The sequence below is a fragment of the Echiichthys vipera genome, assembly GCF_963691815.1.
Source record: "Echiichthys vipera genome assembly, chromosome: 17".
NCBI lineage: Eukaryota > Metazoa > Chordata > Actinopteri > Perciformes > Trachinidae > Echiichthys > Echiichthys vipera.
Genome location: NC_139842.1, coordinates 798737 through 821236, shown reverse-complemented (window position 1 = coordinate 821236; position 22500 = coordinate 798737). Strand labels below are relative to the sequence as shown.

Sequence of the window (22500 nt, the reverse complement as noted above, 5' to 3'; positions counted from 1 at the left end):
ACACAACAGGACACACAACAGACACACAACAGGACACACAACAGGAAACACAACAGACACACACAGGAAACACAACAGGACACACAACAGGAAACACAACAGGAAACACAACAGGAAACACAACAGGACACACAACAGACACACAACAGGAAACACAACAGGACACACAACAGACACACAACAGGACACACAACAGACAGACAACAGACACACAACAAGACACACGACAGGACACACAACAGACACACAACAGACACACAACAGGACACACAACAGGAAACACAACAGGACACACAACAGACACACAACAGACACACAACAGCCACACAACAAGACACACGACAGGACACACAACAGACACACAACAGACACACAACAGGACACACGACAGGAAACACAACAGGACACACGACAGGACACACAACAGGACACACAACAGACACACAACAGGAAACACAACAGGACACACAACAGGACACACAACAGGACACACAACAGGACACACAACAGGAAACACAACAGGACACACAACAGACACACAACAGGACGCACAACAGGACACACAACAGGAAACACAGGAAACACAACAGGACACACAACAGACACACAACAGACACACAACAGACACACAACAGGAAACACGAGAGGGCACACAACAGGACACACAACAGGAAACACAACAGACACACACAGGAAACACAACAGACACACAACAGGACACACAACAGACAGACAACAGACACACAACAAGACACACAACAGGACACACAACAGACACACAACAGACACACAACAGGAAACACAACAGACACACAACAGGACACACAACAGACAGACAACAGACACACAACAAGACACACAACAGGACACACAACAGACACACAACAGACACACAACAGGACACACAACAGGAAACACAACAGGAAACACAACAGGACACACAACAGACACACAACAGGACACACAACAGACACACAACAGCCACACAACAAGACACACGACAGGACACACAACAGACACACAACAGACACACAACAGGACACACGACAGGACACACAACAGACACACAACAGGACACACGACAGGACACACAACAGGACACACAACAGGACACACAACAGGAAACACAACAGACACACGACAGGACACACGACAGGAAACACAACAGGACACACACAGGAAACACAACAGGACACACAACAGACACACAACAGACACACAACAGGACACACAACAGGACACACACAGGACACACACAGGAAACACAGCAGCTGTGTCTCATTCTTTGTCGTCCTCCTCAGGAACATCATCCACGGCAGCGACACCCTGGAGAACGCCAAGCGTGAGGTCGGTCTGTGGTTCAAGCCCGAGGAGTTCGTCACCTTCACCCCGTGCGCACAAACGTTCCTGTACGAGTGAACGACGGCGTCCTGCAGCCGACTCATCGATCACATGATCAATAAAGACTCATGATAACAACTGTTCCTGTGTCAGTGTCAGTGAGAGACTCCTAGAGTCACACTTTAGCACACGTTTATGCTCCTAGAGTCACACTTTAGCACACGTTTATGCTCCTAGAGGACACTTTAACACACGTTTATGCTCCTAGAGTCACACTTTAACACACGTTTATGCTCCTAGAGGACACTTTAGCACACGTTTATGCTCCTAGAGGACACTTTAGCACACGTTTATGCTCCTAGAGGACACTTTAACACACGTTTATGCTCCTAGAGGACACTTTAACACACGTTTATGCTCCTAGAGTCACACTTTAACACACGTTTATGCTCCTAGAGTACACTTTAACACACGTTTATGCTCCTAGAGGACACTTTAACACACGTTTATGCTCCTAGACACTTTAACACACGTTTATACTCCTAGAGGACACTTTAACACATGTTTATGCTCCTAGACACTTTAACACACGTTTATACTCCTAGAGGACACTTTAACACACGTTTATGCTCCTAGAGGACACTTTAGCACACGTTTATGCTCCTAGAGGACACTTTAACACATGTTTATGTTCCTAGAGGACACTTTAGCACACGTTTATGCTCCTAGAGGACACTTTAACACACGTTTATGCTCCTAGAGGACACTTTAACACATGTTTATGCTCCTAGAGGACACTTTAGCACACGTTTATGCTCCTAGAGTTCACTTTAGCACACGTTTATGCTCCTAGAGGACACTTTAACACACGTTTATGCTCCTAGAGTTCACTTTAGCACACGTTTATGCTCCTAGAGGACACTTTAACACACGTTTATGCTCCTAGAGGACACTTTAGCACACGTTTATGCTCCTAGAGGACACTTTAGCACACGTTTATGCTCCTAGAGGACACTTTAACACACGTTTATGCTCCTAGAGGACACTTTAGCACACGTTTATGCTCCTAGAGGACACTTTAACACACGTTTAGGCTCCTAGAGGACACTTTAACACACGTTTATGCTCCTAGAGGACACTTTAGCACACGTTTATGCTCCTAGAGGACACTTTAACACACGTTTATGCTCCTAGAGGACACTTTAACACACGTTTATGCTCCTAGAGGACACTTTAGCACACGTTTATGCTCCTAGAGGACACTTTAACACACGTTTATGCTCCTAGAGGACACTTTAGCACACGTTTATGCTCCTAGAGGACACTTTAACACACGTTTATGCTCCTAGAGGACACTTTAACACACGTTTATGCTCCTAGAGTCACACTTTAACACACGTTTATGCTCCTAGAGTACACTTTAACACACGTTTATGCTCCTAGAGGACACTTTAACACACGTTTATGCTCCTAGAGAACACTTTAACAGACGTTTATGCTCCTAGAGGACACTTTAACACATGTTTATGCTCCTAGAGGACACTTTAGCACACGTTTATGCTCCTAGAGGACACTTTAACACACGTTTATGCTCCTAGAGGACACTTTAGCACACGTTTATGCTCCTAGAGAACACTTTAACACACGTTTATGCTCCTAGAGGACACTTTAGCACACGTTTATGCTCCTAGAGGACACTTTAACACACGTTTAGTCTCCTAGAGAACACTTTAACACATGTTTATGCTCCTAGAGGACGCTTTAAAACACGTTTATGCTCCTAGAGGACACTTTAACACATGTTTATGCTCCTAGAGGACACTTTAACACACGTTTATGCTCCTAGAGGACACTTTAACACACGTTTATGCTCCTAGAGGACACTTTAACACACGTTTATGCTCCTAGAGGACACTTTAACACATGTTTATGCTCCTAGAGGACACTTTAACACACGTTTATGCTCCTAGAGGACACTTTAACACACGTTTACTCTCCTAGAGGACACTTTAACACATGTTTATGCTCCTAGAAAACACTTTAACACAGGTTTATGCTCCTAGAGGACACTTTAACACAGGTTTATGCTCCTAGAGGACACTTTAACACACGTTTATGCTCATTGAGGACACTTTAGCACACGTTTAGGCTCCTAGAGGACACTTTAACACACGTTTATGCTCCTAGAGGACACTTTAACACATGTTTATGCTCATTGAGGACACTTTAGCACACGTTTATGCTCCTAGAGGACACTTTAACACACGTTTATGCTCCTAGAGGACACTTTAACACACGTTTATGCTCCTAGAGGACACTTTTACACACGTTTATGCTCCTAGAGGACACTTTTACACACGTTTATGCTCCTAGAGGACACTTTAACACACGTTTATGCTCCTAGAGGACACTTTAACACATGTTTATGCTCCTAGAGGACACTTTAACACGTTTAGGCTCCTAGAGGACACTTTAGCACACGTTTATGCTCCTAGAGGACACTTTAACACACGTTTACTCTCCTAGAGGACACTAACACATGTTTAGGCTCCTAGAGGACACTTTAACACACGTTTATGCTCCTAGAGGACACTTTAGCACACATTTATGCTCCTAGAGGACACTTTAACACATGTTTATGCTCCTAGAGGACACTTTAACACAGGTTTATGCTCCTAGAGGACACTTTAACACAGGTTTATGCTCCTAGAGGACACTTTAGCACACGTTTATGCTCCTAGAGGGCACTTTAGCACACGTTTATGCTCCTAGAGGACACTTTAACACACGTTTATGCTCCTAGAGGACACTTTAGCACACGTTTATGCTCCTAGAGGGCACTTTAGCACACGTTTATGCTCCTAGAGGACACTTTAACACACGTTTATGCTCCTAGAGGACACTTTAACACACATTTATGCTCCTAGAGGACACTTTAACACACATTTATGCTCCTAGAGGACACTTTAGCACACGTTTATGCTCATTGAGGACACTTTAACACAGGTTTATGCTCCTAGAGGACACTAACACATGTTTAGGCTCCTAGAGGACACTTTAACACACGTTTATGCTCCTAGAGGACGCTTTAGCACACGTTTATGCTCCTAGAGGACACTTTAACACACGTTTATGCTCCTAGAGGACACTTTAGCACACGTTTATGCTCCTAGAGGACACTTTAACACACGTTTATGCTCCTAGAGGACACTTTAACACACGTTTATGCTCCTAGAGGACACTGTAACACACGTTTATGCTCCTAGAGGACACTTTAACACACGTTTATGCTCCTAGAGGACACTTTAACACACGTTTATGCTCCTAGAGGACACTGTAACACACGTTTATGCTCCTAGAGGACACTGTAACACACGTTTATGCTCCTAGAGGACACTTTAACACACGTTTATGCTCCTAGAGGACACTTTAGCACACGTTTATGCTCCTAGAGGACACTTTAACACACGTTTAGGCTCCTAGAGGACACATTAACACACGTTTATGCTCCTAGAGGACACTTTAACACACGTTTATGCTCCTAGAGGACACGTTAGCACACGTTTATGCTCCTAGAGGACACTAACACACGTTTAGGCTCCTAGAGGACACTTTAACACACATTTATGCTCCTAGAGGACACTTTAACACACGTTTATGCTCCTAGAGGACACTTTAGCACACGTTTATGCTCCTAGAGGACACTTTAGCACACGTTTATGCTCCTAGAGGACACTGTAACACACGTTTATGCTCCTAGAGGACACTTTAACACACGTTTATGCTCCTAGAGGACACTTTAGCACACGTTTATGCTCCTAGAGGACACTTTAACACACGTTTAGGCTCCTAGAGGACACATTAACACACGTTTATGCTCCTAGAGGACACTTTAACACAGGTTTATGCTCCTAGAGGACACGTTAGCACACGTTTATGCTCCTAGAGGACACTAACACACGTTTAGGCTCCTAGAGGACACTTTAACACACATTTATGCTCCTAGAGGACACTTTAACACACGTTTATGCTCCTTGAGGACACTTTAGCACACGTTTATGCTCCTAGAGGACACTTTAGCACACGTTTATGCTCCTAGAGGACACTGTAACACACGTTTATGCTCCTAGAGGACACTTTAACACACGTTTATGCTCCTAGAGGACACTAACACACGTTTATGCTCCTAGAGGACACGTTAGCACACGTTTATGCTCCTAGAGGACACTAACACACGTTTAGGCTCCTAGAGGACACTTTAACACACATTTATGCTCCTAGAGGACACTTTAACACACGTTTATGCTCCTAGAGGACACTTTAGCACACGTTTATGCTCCTAGAGGACACTTTAGCACACGTTTATGCTCCTAGAGGACACTGTAACACACGTTTATGCTCCTAGAGGACACTTTAACACACGTTTATGCTCCTAGAGGACACTTTAGCACACGTTTATGCTCCTAGAGGACACTTTAACACACGTTTAGGCTCCTAGAGGACACATTAACACACGTTTATGCTCCTAGAGGACACTTTAACACAGGTTTATGCTCCTAGAGGACACGTTAGCACACGTTTATGCTCCTAGAGGACACTAACACACGTTTAGGCTCCTAGAGGACACTTTAACACACATTTATGCTCCTAGAGGACACTTTAACACACGTTTATGCTCCTTGAGGACACTTTAGCACACGTTTATGCTCCTAGAGGACACTTTAGCACACGTTTATGCTCCTAGAGGACACTGTAACACACGTTTATGCTCCTAGAGGACACTTTAACACACGTTTATGCTCCTAGAGGACACTAACACACGTTTATGCTCCTAGAGGACACTTACATGACCAAAAAAGTCAAAATATGACCAAAAAAGTCAAAATATGACCAAAAAAAGCCAAATTATGTCCAAAAAAGCCAAAATATGACAAAAAAACCCCAGATATGATAGAAAAAGCCAAAATATGTCCCAAAAAAGCTAAAAATGTCAAAAAATGTCAAAAAAATGTCAAAAAAAGGTAAAAAATCCAAAAAAAAGTCCAAAAAAGCCAAAAAACGTCCAAAAAAAGACCAAAAAATGTCCCAAAAAAGCCAAAAATGTCCAAAAAAAGCCAAAAAATGTCCAAAAAACCCCCAAAAATGTCCAAAAAAAAGACAAAAAATGTCCAAAAAATGTCCAAAAAAGCCAAAAAATGTCCAAAAAAAGACAAAAAATGTCCAAAAAAAGACAAAAAATGTCCAAAAAAAGACAAAAAATGTCCAAAAAATGTCCAAAAAAGCCAAAAAATGCCAAAAAAAAGCCAAAAAATGTCCAAAAAAAGCCAAAAAATGTCCAAAAAAACCCCAAAAATATCAAAAAAAAGACAAAAAATGTCCAAAAAACCCAAAAAATGTTCAAAAAAAAAGCCAAAAAAAGTAAAAAAAATGTCCAAAAAATGTACAAAAAATGTCCAAAAAAGTCCAAAAAAGTCCAAAAAATCTCCAAAAAACCCCAAAAATGTTAAAAAAATGTCAAAAAAATGTCAAAAAAAGCCAAAAAATGTCCAAAAAAGCCAAAAAATGTCCAAAAAAAGCCAAAAAATGTCCAAAAAAACCCAAAATGTCCAAAAACCCCCCAAAAATGTCCAAAAAAGCAAAAAAATGTCAAAAGAAACCCCAAAAATGTCCAAAAAAAGCCAAAAAATGTCCAAAAAAAGCCAAAAAATGTCCAAAAAAAGCCAAAAAATGTCCAAAAAAAGACAAAAAATGTCCAAAAAACCCAAAAAATGTTCAAAAAAAGCCAAAAAAAGCAAAAAAAAAGTAAAAAAAATGTCCAAAAAATGTCCAAAAAAGTCCAAAAAATGTCCAAAAAACCCCAAAAATGTCAAAAAAATGTCAAAAAAATGTCAAAAAAAAGCCAAAAAATGTCCAAAAAAACCCAAAAATGTCCAAAAAATGTCCAAAAAAACCCCAAAAAGGTACCAAAAAAAACCCAAAAATGTCCAAAAACCCCCCAAAAAGCCAAAAAATGTCCACTTTTTGGTACATTTTTGGCTTTTTTGGACATTTTTTGGCGTTTTTTGGACATTTTGGGGGTTTTTTGGACATTTTTTATCTTTTTTTTGACATTTTTTGGGGGGTTTTTGGACATTTTTGGGGGTTTTTTGGACATTTTTGGGAATTTGTTTGTCTTTTTTTGGACATTTTTTGGGTTTTTGGACTTTTTTGGGGTTTTTTGGTACATTTTGGGGGGGGTTTTGGACTTTTTTTGGAAATTTTTTGTCTTTTTTTGGACATTTTTGGGGGGTTTTTGGACATTTTGGGTTTTTTTGGTACCTTTTTGGGGGTTTTTTGGACATTTTTTGTCTTTTTTTGGACATTTTTGGGGGGTTTTTGGACATTTTTGGGTTTTTTTTGGTACCTTTTTGGGGGTTTTTTGGACATTTTTTGGACATTTTTGGGGTTTTTTGGACATTTTTTGGCTTTTTTTTGACATTTTTTTGACATTTTTTTGACATTTTTGGGGTTTTTTGGACATTTTTTGGACTTTTTTGGACATTTTTTGGACATTTTTTGGACATTTTTTTTACTTTTTTTGGCTTTTTTTGAACATTTTTTGGGTGTTTTGGACATTTTTTGTCTTTTTTTTGACATTTTTGGGGTTTTTTTGGACATTTTTTGGCTTTTTTTGGACATTTTTTGGCTTTTTTTTGGCATTTTTTGGCTTTTTTGGACATTTTTTGGACATTTTTTGTCTTTTTTTGGACATTTTTTGTCTTTTTTTGGACATTTTTTGTCTTTTTTTGGACATTTTTTGGCTTTTTTGGACATTTTTTGGACATTTTTTGTCTTTTTTTGGACATTTTTGGGGTTTTTTTGGACATTTTTTGGCTTTTTTTGGACATTTTTGGCTTTTTTGGGACATTTTTTGGTCTTTTTTTGGACGTTTTTTGGCTTTTTTGGACTTTTTTTTGGATTTTTTAACTTTTTTTGACATTTTTTTGACATTTTTTGACATTTTTAGCTTTTTTGGGACATATTTTGGCTTTTTCTATCATATCTGGGGTTTTTTTGTCATATTTTGGCTTTTTTGGACATAATTTGGCTTTTTTTGGTCATATTTTGACTTTTTTGGTCATATTTTGACTTTTTTGGTCATGTAAGTGTCCTCTAGGAGCATAAACGTGTGTTAAAGTGTCCTCTAGGAGCATAAACGTGTGCTAAAGTGTCCTCTAGGAGCATAAACCTGTGTTAAAGTGTCCTCTAGGAGCATAAACGTGTGCTAAAGTGTCCTCTAGGAGCATAAACGTGTGCTAAAGTTTCCTCTAGGAGCATAAACGTGTGTTAAAGTGTCCTCTAGGAGCCTAAACGTGTGCTAAAGTGTCCTCTAGGAGCATAAACCTGTGTTAAAGTGTCCTCTAGGAGCATAAACCTGTGTTAAAGTGTCCTCTAGGAGCATAAACGTGTGTTAAAGTGTCCTCTAGGAGCATAAACGTATGTTAAAGTGTCCTCTAGGAGCTTAAACGTGTGTTAAAGTGTCCTCTAGGAGCATAAACGTGTGCTAAAGTGTCCTCTAGGAGCATAAACGTGTGTTAAAGTGTCCTCTAGGAGCATAAACGTGTGTTAAAGTGTCCTCTAGGAGCATAAACGTGTGTTAAAGTGTCCTCTAGGAGCATAAACGTGTGTTAAAGTGTCCTCTAGGAGCATAAACGTGTGCTAAAGTGTCCTCTAGGAGCATAAACGTTTGCTAACGTGTCCTTTAGGAGCATAAACGTGTGCTAAAGTGTCCTCTAGGAGCATAAACGTGTGTTAAAGTGTCCTCAATGAGCATAAACGTGTGTTAAAGTGTCCTCTAGGAGCATAAACGTAAGTTAAAGTGTCCTCTAGGAGCATAAACGTGTGTTAAAGTGTCCTCTAGGAGCATAAACGTGTGCTAAAGTGTCCTCTAGGAGCATAAACGTGTGTTAAAGTGTCCTCTAGGAGCATAAACGTGTGTTAAAGTGTCCTCTAGGAGCATAAACGTGTGCTAAAGTGTCCTCTAGGAGCATAAACGTGTGTTAAAGTGTCCTCTAGGAGCCTAAACGTGTGTTAAAGTGTCCTCTAGGAGCATAAATGTGTGTTAAAGTGTCCTCTAGGAGCATAAACGTGTGTTAAAGTGTCCTCTAGGAGCATAAACGTGTGCTAAAGTGCCCTCTAGGAGCATAAACGTGTGCTAAAGTGTCCTCTAGGAGCATAAACCTGTGTTAAAGTGTCCTCTAGGAGCATAAACCTGTGTTAAAGTGTCCTCTAGGAGCATAAACATGTGTTAAAGTGTCCTCTAGGAGCATAAACGTGTGTTAATGTGTCCTCTAGGAGCATAAATGTGTGCTAAAGTGTCCTCTAGGAGCATAAACGTGTGTTAAAGTGTCCTCTAGGAGCCTAAACATGTGTTAGTGTCCTCTAGGAGAGTAAACGTGTGTTAAAGTGTCCTCTAGGAGCATAAACGTGTGCTAAAGTGTCCTCTAGGAGCATAAACGTGTTAAAGTGTCCTCTAGGAGCATAAACATGTGTTAAAGTGTCCTCTAGGAGCATAAACGTGTGTTAAAGTGTCCTCTAGGAGCATAAACGTGTGCTAAAGTGTCCTCAATGAGCATAAACGTGTGTAAAAGTGTCCTCTAGGAGCATAAACGTGTGTAAAAGTGTCCTCTAGGAGCATAAACGTGTGCTAAAGTGTCCTCTAGGAGCATAAACGTGTGTTAGTGTCCTCTAGGAGAGTAAACGTGTGTTAAAGTGTCCTCTAGGAGCATAAACGTGTGTTAAAGTGTCCTCTAGGAGCATAAACATGTGTTAAAGTGTCCTCTAGGAGCATAAACGTGTGTTAAAGTGTCCTCTAGGAGCATAAACGTGTGTTAAAGTGTCCTCTAGGAGCATAAACATGTATTAAAGTGTCCTCTAGGAGCATAAACGTGTTTTAAAGCGTCCTCTAGGAGCATAAACATGTGTTAAAGTGTTCTCTAGGAGACTAAACGTGTGTTAAAGTGTCCTCTAGGAGCATAAACGTGTGCTAAAGTGTCCTCTAGGAGCATAAACGTGTGTTAAAGTGTTCTCTAGGAGCATAAACGTGTGCTAAAGTGTCCTCTAGGAGCATAAACGTGTGTTAAAGTGTCCTCTAGGAGCATAAACGTGTGCTAAAGTGTCCTCTAGGAGCATAAACATGTGTTAAAGTGTCCTCTAGGAGCATAAACGTCTGTTAAAGTGTTCTCTAGGAGCATAAACGTGTGTTAAAGTGTCCTCTAGGAGCATAAACGTGTGTTAAAGTGTACTCTAGGAGCATAAACGTGTGTTAAAGTGTCCTCTAGGAGCATAAACGTGTGTTAAAGTGTCCTCTAGGAGCATAAACGTGTGCTAAAGTGTCCTCTAGGAGCATAAACGTGTGCTAAAGTGTCCTCTAGGAGCATAAACGTGTGTTAAAGTGTCCTCTAGGAGCATAAACGTGTGTTAAAGTGTCCTCTAGGAGCATAAACGTGTGCTAAAGTGTCCTCTAGGAGCATAAACGTGTGTTAAAGTGTCCTCTAGGAGCCTAAACGTGTGTTAAAGTGTCCTCTAGGAGCATAAACGTGTGTTAAAGTGTCCTCTAGGAGCATAAACGTGTGCTAACGTGTCCTCTAGGAGCATAAACGTGTGCTAAAGTGTCCTCTAGGAGCATAAACGTTTGCTAACGTGTCCTTTAGGAGCATAAACGTGTGCTAAAGTGTCCTCTAGGAGCATAAACGTGTGTTAAAGTGTCCTCAATGAGCATAAACGTGTGTTAAAGTGTCCTCTAGGAGCATAAACGTAAGTTAAAGTGTCCTCTAGGAGCATAAACGTGTGTTAAAGTGTCCTCTAGGAGCATAAACGTGTGCTAAAGTGTCCTCTAGGAGCATAAACGTGTGTTAAAGTGTCCTCTAGGAGCATAAACGTGTGTTAATGTGTCATCTAGGAGCATAAATGTGTGCTAAAGTGTCCTCTAGGAGCATAAACGTGTGTTAAAGTGTCCTCTAGGAGCCTAAACGTGTGTTAAAGTGTCCTCTAGGAGCATAAACGTAAGTTAAAGTGTCCTCTAGGAGCATAAACGTGTGTTAAAGTGTCCTCTAGGAGCATAAACGTGTGCTAAAGTGTCCTCTAGGAGCATAAACTTGTGTTAAAGTGTCCTCTAGGAGCATAAACGTGTGCTAAAGTGTCCTCTAGGAGCATAAACCTGTGTTAAAGTGTCCTCTAGGAGCATAAACCTGTGTTAAAGTGTCCTCTAGGAGCATAAACGTGTGTTAAAGTGTCCTCTAGGAGCATAAACGTGTGCTAAAGTGTCCTCTAGGAGCATAAACGTGTGTTAAAGTGTCCTCTAGGAGCCTAAACGTGTGTTAAAGTGTCCTCTAGGAGCATAAACGTAAGTTAAAGTGTCCTCTAGGAGCATAAACGTGTGTTAAAGTGTCCTCTAGGAGCATAAACGTGTGTTAAAGTGTCCTCTAGGAGCATAAACGTGTGCTAAAGTGTCCTCTAGGAGCATAAACGTGTGTTAAAGTGTCCTCTAGGAGCATAAACGTGTGCTAAAGTGTCCTCTAGGAGCATAAATGTGTGTTAAAGTGTCCTCTAGGAGCATAAACGTGTGCTAAAGTGTCCTCTAGGAGCATAAACGTGTGTTAAAGTGTCCTCTAGGAGCATAAACGTGTGCTAAAGTGTCCTCTAAGAGCATAAACGTGTGCTAAAGTGTCCTCTAGGAGCATAAACGTGTGCTAAAGTGTCCTCTAGGAGCATAAACGTGTGTTAAAGTGTCCTCTAGGAGCATAAACGTGTGTAAAAGTGTCCTCTAGGAGCATAAACTTGTGTTAAAGTGTCCTCTAGGAGCATAAACGTGTGTTAAAGTGTCCTCCAGGAGCATAAACGTGTGCTAAAGTGTCCTCTAGGAGCATAAACGTGTGTTAAAGTGTCCTCTAGGAGCATAAACGTGTGTTAAAGTGTCCTCTAGGAGCATAAACGTGTGCTAAAGTGTCCTCTAGGAGCATAAACGTGTGTTAAAGTGTCCTCTAGGAGCATAAACGTGTGCTAAAGTGTCCTCTAGGAGCATAAACGTGTGCTAAAGTGTCCTCTAGGAGCATAAACGTGTGTTAAAGTGTCCTCTAGGAGCATAAACGTGTGCTAAAGTGTCCTCTAGGAGCATAAACGTGTGTTAAAGTGTCCTCTAGGAGCATAAACGTGTGCTAAAGTGTCCTCTAGGAGCATAAACGTATGTTAAAGTGTCCTCTAGGAGCATAAACGTGTGTTAAAGTGTCCTCTAGGAGCATAAACGTGTGCTAAAGTGTCCTCTAGGAGCATAAACGTGTGCTAAAGTGTCCTCTAGGAGCATAAACGTGTGTTAAAGTGTCCTCTAGGAGCATAAACGTGTGCTAAAGTGTCCTCTAGGAGCATAAACGTGTGTTAAAGTGTCCTCTAGGAGCATAAACGTGTGTTAAAGTGTCCTCTAGGAGCATAAACGTGTGCTAAAGTGTCCTCTAGGAGCATAAACGTGTGTTAAAGTGTCCTCTAGGAGCATAAACGTGTGTTAAAGTGTCCTCTAGGAGCATAACGTGTGTTAAAGTGTCCTCTAGGAGCCTAAACGTGTGCTAAAGTGTCCTCTAGGAGCATAAACGTGTGTTAAAGTGTCCTCTAGGAGCATAAACGTGTGTTAAAGTGTCCTCTAGGAGCATAAACGTGTGTTAAAGTGTCCTCTAGGAGCCTAAACGTGTGTTAAAGTGTCCTCTAGGAGCATAAACATGTGTTAAAGTGTCCTCTAGGAGCATAAACGTGTGTTAAAGTGTCCTCTAGGAGCTTAAACATGTGTTAAAGTGTCCTCTAGGAGCATAAACGTGTGCTAAAGTGTCCTCTAGGAGCTTAAACATGTGTTAAAGTGTCCTCTAGGAGCATAAACGTGTGCTAAAGTGTCCTCTAGGAGCATAAACGTGTGTTAAAGTGTCCTCTAGGAGCATAAACGTGTGTTAAAGTGTCCTCTAGGAGCATAAACGTGTGCTAAAGTGTCCTCTAGGAGCATAAACGTGTGTTAAAGTGTCCTCTAGGAGCATAAACGTGTGCTAAAGTGTCCTCTAGGAGCATAAACGTATGTTAAAGTGTCCTCTAGGAGCATAAACGTGTGTTAAAGTGTCCTCTAGGAGCATAAACGTGTGCTAAAGTGTCCTCTAGGAGCATAAACGTGTGCTAAAGTGTCCTCTAGGAGCATAAACGTGTGTTAAAGTGTCCTCTAGGAGCATAAACGTGTGCTAAAGTGTCCTCTAGGAGCATAAACGTGTGTTAAAGTGTCCTCTAGGAGCATAAACGTGTGTTAAAGTGTCCTCTAGGAGCATAAACGTGTGCTAAAGTGTCCTCTAGGAGCATAAACGTGTGTTAAAGTGTCCTCTAGGAGCATAAACGTGTGTTAAAGTGTCCTCTAGGAGCATAACGTGTGTTAAAGTGTCCTCTAGGAGCCTAAACGTGTGCTAAAGTGTCCTCTAGGAGCATAAACGTGTGTTAAAGTGTCCTCTAGGAGCATAAACGTGTGTTAAAGTGTCCTCTAGGAGCATAAACGTGTGTTAAAGTGTCCTCTAGGAGCCTAAACGTGTGTTAAAGTGTCCTCTAGGAGCATAAACATGTGTTAAAGTGTCCTCTAGGAGCATAAACGTGTGTTAAAGTGTCCTCTAGGAGCTTAAACATGTGTTAAAGTGTCCTCTAGGAGCATAAACGTGTGCTAAAGTGTCCTCTAGGAGCTTAAACATGTGTTAAAGTGTCCTCTAGGAGCATAAACGTGTGCTAAAGTGTCCTCTAGGAGCATAAACGTGTGTTAAAGTGTCCTCTAGGAGCATAAACGTGTGTTAAAGTGTCCTCTAGGAGCATAAACGTGTGCTAAAGTCCTCTTCAGTGGAGTTTTTCGCTGAAATAAAAAAACTGAGTCATAAATAAAAACACAATAACTTCAGAAACGTTCGTTCTCGTGACTTTTATTTATTTATTTATTTCATAAAAAAGTTCATTAAAGTCAAACTCGTCACAAACATGCTGCGAAAATCTGCTGTTTTTAAAAAGCATCGTGAAATTTCACGTCACACTTAAATACGCAGATAAATATTTAAAAACGTTGAAATGTTTTCATCAGCGACACAAACACGATTAAAGTGTTTTACACTTTTATTTGTTTTTAAAAGTTCAATAAATACCAAACTTCCTGTTTCCACTTCAATGAAAAGCAGCTTTTCAGTGTTTTTGTGTTTTAAAGCAACAAAACAAAACAAAACCTTTGTTTTTTACGTTTTTAAAACGAATCAAAGGAAAATAAAATTCTGAACGTTCGTAAACACGTCTCCATCAGAGCGACGGGCGCTAACGTTGTTTCCAGTTCCGGAAAAATATTTTTATTGTCAAAATCATGATAAAAAGTCACAGCTAGCTAAAAAAACTAGCTTGTTTCTCTTTTAGTAACTTTTTAATAAACTTGTAAGCTTATAATCTAACGTGTTAGATTATAAGCTTACAAGTTAGATTATAAACTAACGTGTTAGCTTATAATCTAACGTGCTAGTTTATAATCTAACGTGTTATCTTAAAATATAACGTGTTAGCTTATAATCTAACGTGTTAGTTTATAATCTAACGTGTTAGTTTACAATCTAACGTGTTAGCTTAAAATATAATGTGTTAGCTTATAATCTAACGTGTTAGCTTATAATCTAACGTGCTAGTTTATAATCTAACGTGTTAGCTCATAATCTAACGTGTTAGCTCATAAACTAACGTGTTAGCTTATAATCTAACGTGCTAGTTTATAATCTAACATGTTAGCTTATAAACTATCGTGTTAGCTTATAATCTAACGTGTTAGCTCATAAACTAACGTGTTAGCTTATAATCTAACGTGCTAGTTTATAATCTAACATGTTAGCTTATAAACTATCGTGTTAGCGCTGCAGCTACGATGGACAAATAAAAATAAAGAATAAGAAAAAACCTTTCAGAGCTCTAATCTGCTCGTTAGGAGCAATAGATGACTCATGATTTTATCGCATTTACGTCGCGTTTTATCGATTGTTTTACTTCACATTCGATATTTTAATAGTTGCTGTAAACTCGTTAAGAACGCGCACGAGTTGGAGTTTCACATAAAAAGACGTTTGTTCTGAAACTCGAGCGTTAAAAAAACACGACGACACTCAAACGACATTAATCTCTTTATTGCAAACGTTTGTTTTTATTGCGTTTTCCTGTTTTTTTTAGAACGAAAAGTGTTTTTTCTTCCGACCGTGACGACGTTTACGAAGAGAACGAGTTTAACGAAACATCTTTCACTTCCTGCTGGTTTCACACGGACGCTGAACGCTAACAATGGAAAACAGACGCTTGCTAACGCGTGATTCTGTAACAACGCGGATTCAAAACATCGGAACCCGGAACGGCCGCGTTAGCTTTATTTTTTATATGATTTGTTACGTTAGCTTTGTTTTGATATGATTTCTGTTACGTTAGCTTTATTTTGATATGATTTCTGTTACGTTAGCTTTATTTTGAAGTGATTTATGTTACATTAGCTTTATTTTGATATGATTTATGTTACGTTAGCTTCATTTTGAAGTGATTTATGTTACGTTAGCTTTATTTTGATATGATTTATGTTACATTAGCTTTATTTTGAAGTGATTTATGTTACGTTAGCTTTATTTTGATACGATTTATGCTGTGTTAGCTTAATTTTGATATGATTTATGTTACGTTAGCTTTATTTTGATATGATTTATGTTACGTTAGCTTTATTTTGATATGATTTGTTATGTTAGCTTCATTTTGATATGATTTGTTACGTTAGCTTCATTTTGAAGTGATTTATGTTACGTTAGCTTTATTTTGATATGATTTATGTTACGTTAGCTTTATTTTGATATGATTTATGTTACATTAGCTTTATTTTGATATGATTTATGTTACGTTAGCTTTATTTTTATATGATTTATGTTACGTTAGCTTTATTTTGATATGATTTATGTAACGTTAGCTTCATTTTGATGTGATTTATGTTACGTTAGCTTCATTTTGATGTGATTTATGTTACGTTAGCTTCATTTTGATGTGATTTATGTTACATTAGCTTTATTTTGAAGTGATTTATGTTACGTTAGCTTTATTTTGATATGATTTATGTTACGTTAGCTTGATTTTGATATGATTTATGTTACGTTAGCTTTATTTTTATATGATTTATGTTACGTTAGCTTTATTTTGATATGATTTATGTTACATTAGCTTTATTTTGAAGTGATTTATGTTACGTTAGCTTTATTTTGATATGATTTATGTTACGTTAGCTTGATTTTGATATGATTTATGTTACGTTAGCTTTATTTTTATATGATTTATGTTACGTTAGCTTTATTTTGATATGATTTATGTAACGTTAGCTTCATTTTGATGTGATTTATGTTACGTTAGCTTCATTTTGATATGATTTATGTTACGTTAGCTTCATTTTGATATGATTTATGTTAGGTTAGCTTGATTTTGATAGGATTTATGTTACGTTAGCTTTATTTTGAAGTGATTTATGTTACGTTAGCTTTATTTTGATGTGATTTATGTTACGTTAGCTTTATTTTGATATGATCTGTTAGCTTGATTTTGATATGATTTATGTTACGTTAGCTTGATTTTGATGTGATTTATGTTACGTTAGCTTCATTTTGATATGATTTATGTTACGTTAGCTTGATTTTGATATGATTTATGTTAGGTTAGCTTGATTTTGATAGGATTTATGTTACGTTAGCTTTATTTTGAAGTGATTTATGTTACGTTAGCTTTATTTTGATGTGATTTATGTTACGTTAGCTTTATTTTGATATGATCTGTTAGCTTGATTTTGATATTATTTATGTTACGTTAGCTTTATTTTGATATGATTTGTTAGCTTATTGTCACTCTTGAACTCTTGAACACACAGAAACCACAGCATCACATGCACTTTATCACACACACGAGGTTTTAAATGACTGCTAATCTCAACATGACATTACACAGCATCACTGTTATAAGAGCGCGGAGCGTCGTGGCTCTCGAACGCACGACACGAACACGGAAACAACAAAGACTAAAAATCCTCTTAGAAAAGTTTCTGTTTTACTGCTTTTTTCGCCTCCTTTTGCTTTTTTATCTGTAATTGTTTCTGTATTCTAGTTTTTTACTCGGTCAGAAGAGACGGAGACACGTTCACAGAAACAGGAACATTTGGTTTCTGTGAAATCGACACTTTGAAAAAGACGTTTTCGTTTTTGGGGAAACCCAAAAAAAGTCCGGTGGGACTTAAGGAAATGAAGAATCAGCGCCCGGTCGGACCCGCAGAGAAACTACAGCTCTGGATCAATTATCTTTGTAACTTTTGGAGCATTTTCTTTTGTTATTATATTTGAACAAATACAAAACACGTCTCCTGCTGAAGTGAGGAGAATATTTCCGTATTTTCCAGAATATAAATGTCACGTTTTTCATGGTTTGGCTGAGACTTCGATATTAAAACATATTAAATCTTAACACTGTCTTTAAAAATGCACCTTTCTCTCTTTATAGTTTATTATAATAAAGTGTTTTAAATGTGCGACACTGAACTCTTGTTGTAGTTTATATTTCTGGTTGTTTTGTTCCGCTGCTACGACGACCTCATAAATGAAGTTGTCTGTCCGTCCGTCGGGCCCGGAGGGGGGGACAAGTGCCCTAAAACACGGAGCACGGGACGGACGCACATCCAGGACCAGAGGCTGGAGATGAGATGAGGGTAAATACGTGTGGATGAACTTTTCTGAGCCACTTCCTGCTCCGACCGGACACGGAGAGACAGAACCGACATGAAGCTAAAAACAGATGAAACCACAGGAGACGAGTTTGATGAGAGTAGAGACTGACGGGTGACGCCTACGAGTCCTACGGGTCCTCCTGCTCCTGCTGGTCCTGCTGGTCCGGGCCGGCAGAGAAGTCTCCAGAAGATCCGTTGGTTTCCGTTTCCGTCGGTTCAGAAGAAAACTCCACGTTCTCGTCTTTGATCTGTGAACCTGCAGAAACAAAGAAGAGTCTCTGAAACATGAAGTTTAATCAGAAATGAACAGGGAACAGAGCGAGACGGCTGCAGCTGGAGGACAAACTCCAACAGTGGGTTGTTGAACAGAGAGCAGCAAGTAGAAGAGTCCGTACGATCACTGTTCCACTGAAGGCAACAGCGCTAGCACGCTACTGTCCAGCTGCAGACCCGGAGCACAAGCCCCTCACTTGTCACAAGCCCCTTGCTTGACAAAAGTGACGCAAAAGTTTTTTTTTCAAGTCAGGGGCTTGTGCTCCGGGTCTGCAGCTGCATGCTACTCGTGCTAGCACGCCAACTTAACATCAATGGGTTTAGAGGCGGTCCTTAACGTAACCCCAGCCTCGACTGTAGCGTCTGTTCTATGCGGTAAAACACGGTACTAAAGAACTCAGTCCACCTGTGTTGGCTGAACACGTTCCTGAAACAACGACGTTCGTTTTCTTATATTTATCGAGCAGATCCTCTTTATTATCTTCAGCCTCCAACTTCTGTGGCGTCCCACAGGGTTCTTTACTCGGCCCGGGCCTTTTCTTTATTTCTATGCTTCTGTGACGTCACGTTATCCAAACACAAGCCTTCCTTTCACTGTTAACACTGAAAACACTCCCAAAGTGGAAGTATTCAGTTCGTTTACTGCAGTAAAATGACAAATACCGTATTTTCCACATTATAAGGTCATAGAACAGACGCTACAGTGGAGGCTGGGGTCACGTTAAGGACCGCCTCTAAACTCATTGATGCTAAGTTAGCGTGCTAGCGCTGTTGCCTTCAGTGGAACAGTGATCGTACGGACTCTTCTACTTGCTGCTCTCTGTTCAACAACCCACTGTTGGAGTTTGTCCTCCAGCTGCAGCCGTCTCGCTCTGTTCCCTCTAAACTCTGTTTAGTCGTCTTTACTCGGCGCAGGTCGTCTTGTTGCTTCCTCCACTTCGGCACCATTGATTGGTTCATGTTCAACTCTCTGGCTGCTGCTCTATTCCCGTGTTCTGCTGCGTGACTAATGGCCTTGAGTGTAAACTCTGCGTCGTAAGCGTGTCTCTTAACAGGAGCCATTTTGGGCTCTTTACACAAACACACACATGGAAATGAAACGGCACGCTTCACGCAGTCGTATATCTCAACATGCACCGCGCGTTACTTCTTCTACGGGGGAAATAGAGTCGGCGGCTGCTCACCGTAGTTGGAGACCTGTTGTGGCTCAATATTGGTCCATTTATAAGGAGCACCGGGTTATAAGGAGCACTGAGACATGTGGAGGTTTCCAGGTGCTCCTATAGTGCGGAGAATACGGTAACGTCTTTGTGGTGTTTTGTATTTGGCGTGTGCGCGTACCTGCCCCCGCCTCGGTGTCCGGGCTGCTGTCTGGGTCGGCGGAGGGGGGCTGGGCTGCTGAGGCCGGAGCAGGGGGTGATGGGTAATCGGGCGGCGTCTCGTTCTCGTCTCCCGACAGGCTCCTGGGGACGCCGGTTACCACGGCACCCGAGAGGCTGATGGGACGCTTAGCGATGGGCAGCTTCCTCTCTGAGAGCAGGAGGTGAAACAGGCGGAAATGCGTTCAGCGTGAATTATCTACGATCTTTTTTTGTTTCTAAATGTTTTATTTTCTACGTTCTTTAAAAGTTAAACATAAATAAACGTTTGCGTCGTGGAGACGTACTTTTCTTCTGTCCTTTGTAATGTTGAGACTTCTTCCTCTGTTTGGACGCCGACGCTTCTCTGGAGCCTGGAACAGAAACACGGGTGTTACGACTTTACTACGACTTTACTACGACTTTATTACGACTTTACTCTCAAAATGTTACGACTTTATTACAACTTTACTCTCAAAAAATTACGACTTTATTCCGACTTTATTCCTAAAATGTTGCGACTTTATTCTCGACGTGTTGCGACTTTCTTCTCTACATGTTGCGACTTTCTTCTCAGAGTTGCGACTTTATTCTCAAAATGTTGCGACTTTATTCTCAAAATGTTGCGACTTTATTCTCAAAATGTTGCGACTTTATTCTCAAAATGTTACGACTTTAGTCTCTAAATGTTGCGACTTTAGCCTCTAAATGTTACGACTTTAGTCTCAAAATGTTGCGACTTTAGTCTCAAAATGTTACGACTTTAGTCTCTAAATGTTACGACTTTAGTCTCTAAATGTTGCGACTTTAGTCTCTAAATGTTGCGACTTTATTCTCAAAATGTTACGACTTTAGTCTCTAAATGTTACGACTTTAGTCTCTAAATGTTACGACTTTAGTCTCAAAATGTTACGACTTTAGTCTCTAAATGTTACGACTTTAGTCTCTAAATGTTACGACTTTAGTCTCTAAACGTTACGACTTTAGTCTCTAAATGTTACGACTTTAGTCTCTAAATGTTACGACTTTAGTCTCTAAACGTTACGACTTTAGTCTCTAAATGTTACGACTTTAGTCTCTAAATGTTACGACTTTAGTCTGTAAATGTTATGACTTTCTCAAAAACTTGCGTTTTTATTCTCTACGTGTTGCGACTTTCTTCTCAGAGTTGCGACTTTCTTCTCAGAGTTGCGACTTTGTTCTCTACGTGTTGCGACTTTATTCTCAGAGTTGCGACTTTCTTCTCAGAGTTGCGGCTTTATTCTCTACGTGTTGCGACTTTCTTCTCAGAGTTGCGACTTTATTCTCTACGTGTTGCGACTTTATTCTCAGAGTTGCGACTTTATTCACACAGTTGCGACTTTCTTCTCAGAGTTGCGACTTTATTCTCTACGTGTTGCGACTTTATTCTCAGAGTTGCGACTTTATTTTCAGAGTTGCGACTTTATTCTCAGAGTTGCGATTTTATTCTCAGAGTTGCGACTTTATTCTCAGAGTTGCGATTTTATTCTCAGAGTTGCGACTTTATTCTCAGAGTTGCGATTTTATTCTCAGCGTTGCGACTTTATTCTCAGAGTTGCGACTTCTTTACCTGCCGTCACCGCGGGGGGCTGCAGCTGGTACCCGGTCAGCTGACACCAGCCGACGGGGTACAGGTCGGGCGACTCACAGTCCACCCACTGATCGTACTCGTCCTCCCAGCCGTCGAAGTGTATCCGTAGCAACCGGTGGACGATGCGAGTCACCGTGGCGACGCAGACGAGCCTGGGCTCCATGAGGTCCACGGCCTCCAGCTTCATGCCGGGACGGAAACCGTGGTTAGGGACGTCCTGACGGGGGACGGAGACGGAGACGGGACTTTAGATCAAACATTAAAACAACAGGTTTAATTTAAACTTTATCGCCTGTTTAAAGGACGGTTTCCGTTGCCGCGGTGACCAAGATCATAAATATAAAAATGGGATTTCTGCTGCTGCTCATGGAGGAATTGTAAACTATATCCAGGCACGTCCAGCTGGGAGGAGGCCTCGGGGAAGACCCAGGACCAGGTGGAGAGATTAGATCTCCACACTGGCCTGGGAACGCCTCAGGATCCCCCAGTTAGAGCTGGTTAATGTGGCCCGGGAAAGGGAAGTTTGGGGTCCCTGCTGGAGCTGCTGCCCCTGAGACCTGATCCAGGATCAGAGGCTGGAGCTGCTGCCCCTGAGACCTGATCCAGGATCAGAGGCTGGAGCTAATGCTAGACGGCATGATGAATGACAGGCGGCTGTATCACGGCGAACTGTCACCGGTACTTCATCAGTTAAGGAATCAAACCCGTGTGAAATGTGAGGCGGCTGTTGGAGCCGAGGACGCCTCAGATGTGGTCTCACCTTGCTGAAGAGGTGGACCGGAGCCGCCACAGACTTGCTCTGCTTCAGGTACTCGAACCAGGTGAAGGGCAGACCGCTGTAACCTGACGGACACAACACACACGTTCACCCAGGGACACACACGGCTAGAAATGTTGGTATCTGACAAGTTTGGGGGACGTGTCCCCTGCGGCGGCGCTTTACCTCGGGGCGGCGTCAGCTCGATGTCGTTGATCTCACAGAAGCCGGCGGGGAAGACGGACGGGGAGGTGGAGTGATAACAGAACCAGTCGGAGCCGTCGGCCGCCTCCGAGCCGTCGATACCGATCATCAGGTACCCGTCCGCCAGGACCTGAGGAGGACAGGTGGTCAATCAGCTGGTCAA

At 40.8% G+C, this 22500-nt stretch overlaps 2 protein-coding genes across 3 annotated transcripts in view; one reads left to right on the top strand and one right to left on the bottom strand.

The window, feature by feature from the left end:
- Positions 1–1482, top strand: part of LOC310959862 (nucleoside diphosphate kinase B-like) — a 5371-nt gene extending 3889 nt beyond the window's left edge. The window contains exon 5 of the mRNA XM_083931346.1: positions 1302–1482. Within this exon, the coding sequence (XP_083787472.1) occupies positions 1302–1419 (118 nt within the window). The 3' untranslated portion in view covers positions 1420–1482. The remainder of the gene's footprint in view (positions 1–1301) is intronic.
- A 15471-nt stretch (positions 1483–16953) lies between these two features.
- Positions 16954–22500, bottom strand: part of LOC310959458 (MBT domain-containing protein 1-like) — a 14157-nt gene continuing 8610 nt past the window's right edge. For both annotated transcript variants that reach the window (XM_083930811.1, XM_083930812.1), the window contains 6 exons: positions 22320–22467; positions 22137–22219; positions 21356–21593; positions 20073–20138; positions 19748–19936; positions 16954–18389 (listed from right to left, as the gene is read on the bottom strand). In XM_083930811.1, the coding sequence (XP_083786937.1) occupies positions 18262–18389; positions 19748–19936; positions 20073–20138; positions 21356–21593; positions 22137–22219; positions 22320–22467 (852 nt within the window). In that variant the 3' untranslated portion in view covers positions 16954–18261. The remainder of the gene's footprint in view (positions 18390–19747; positions 19937–20072; positions 20139–21355; positions 21594–22136; positions 22220–22319; positions 22468–22500) is intronic.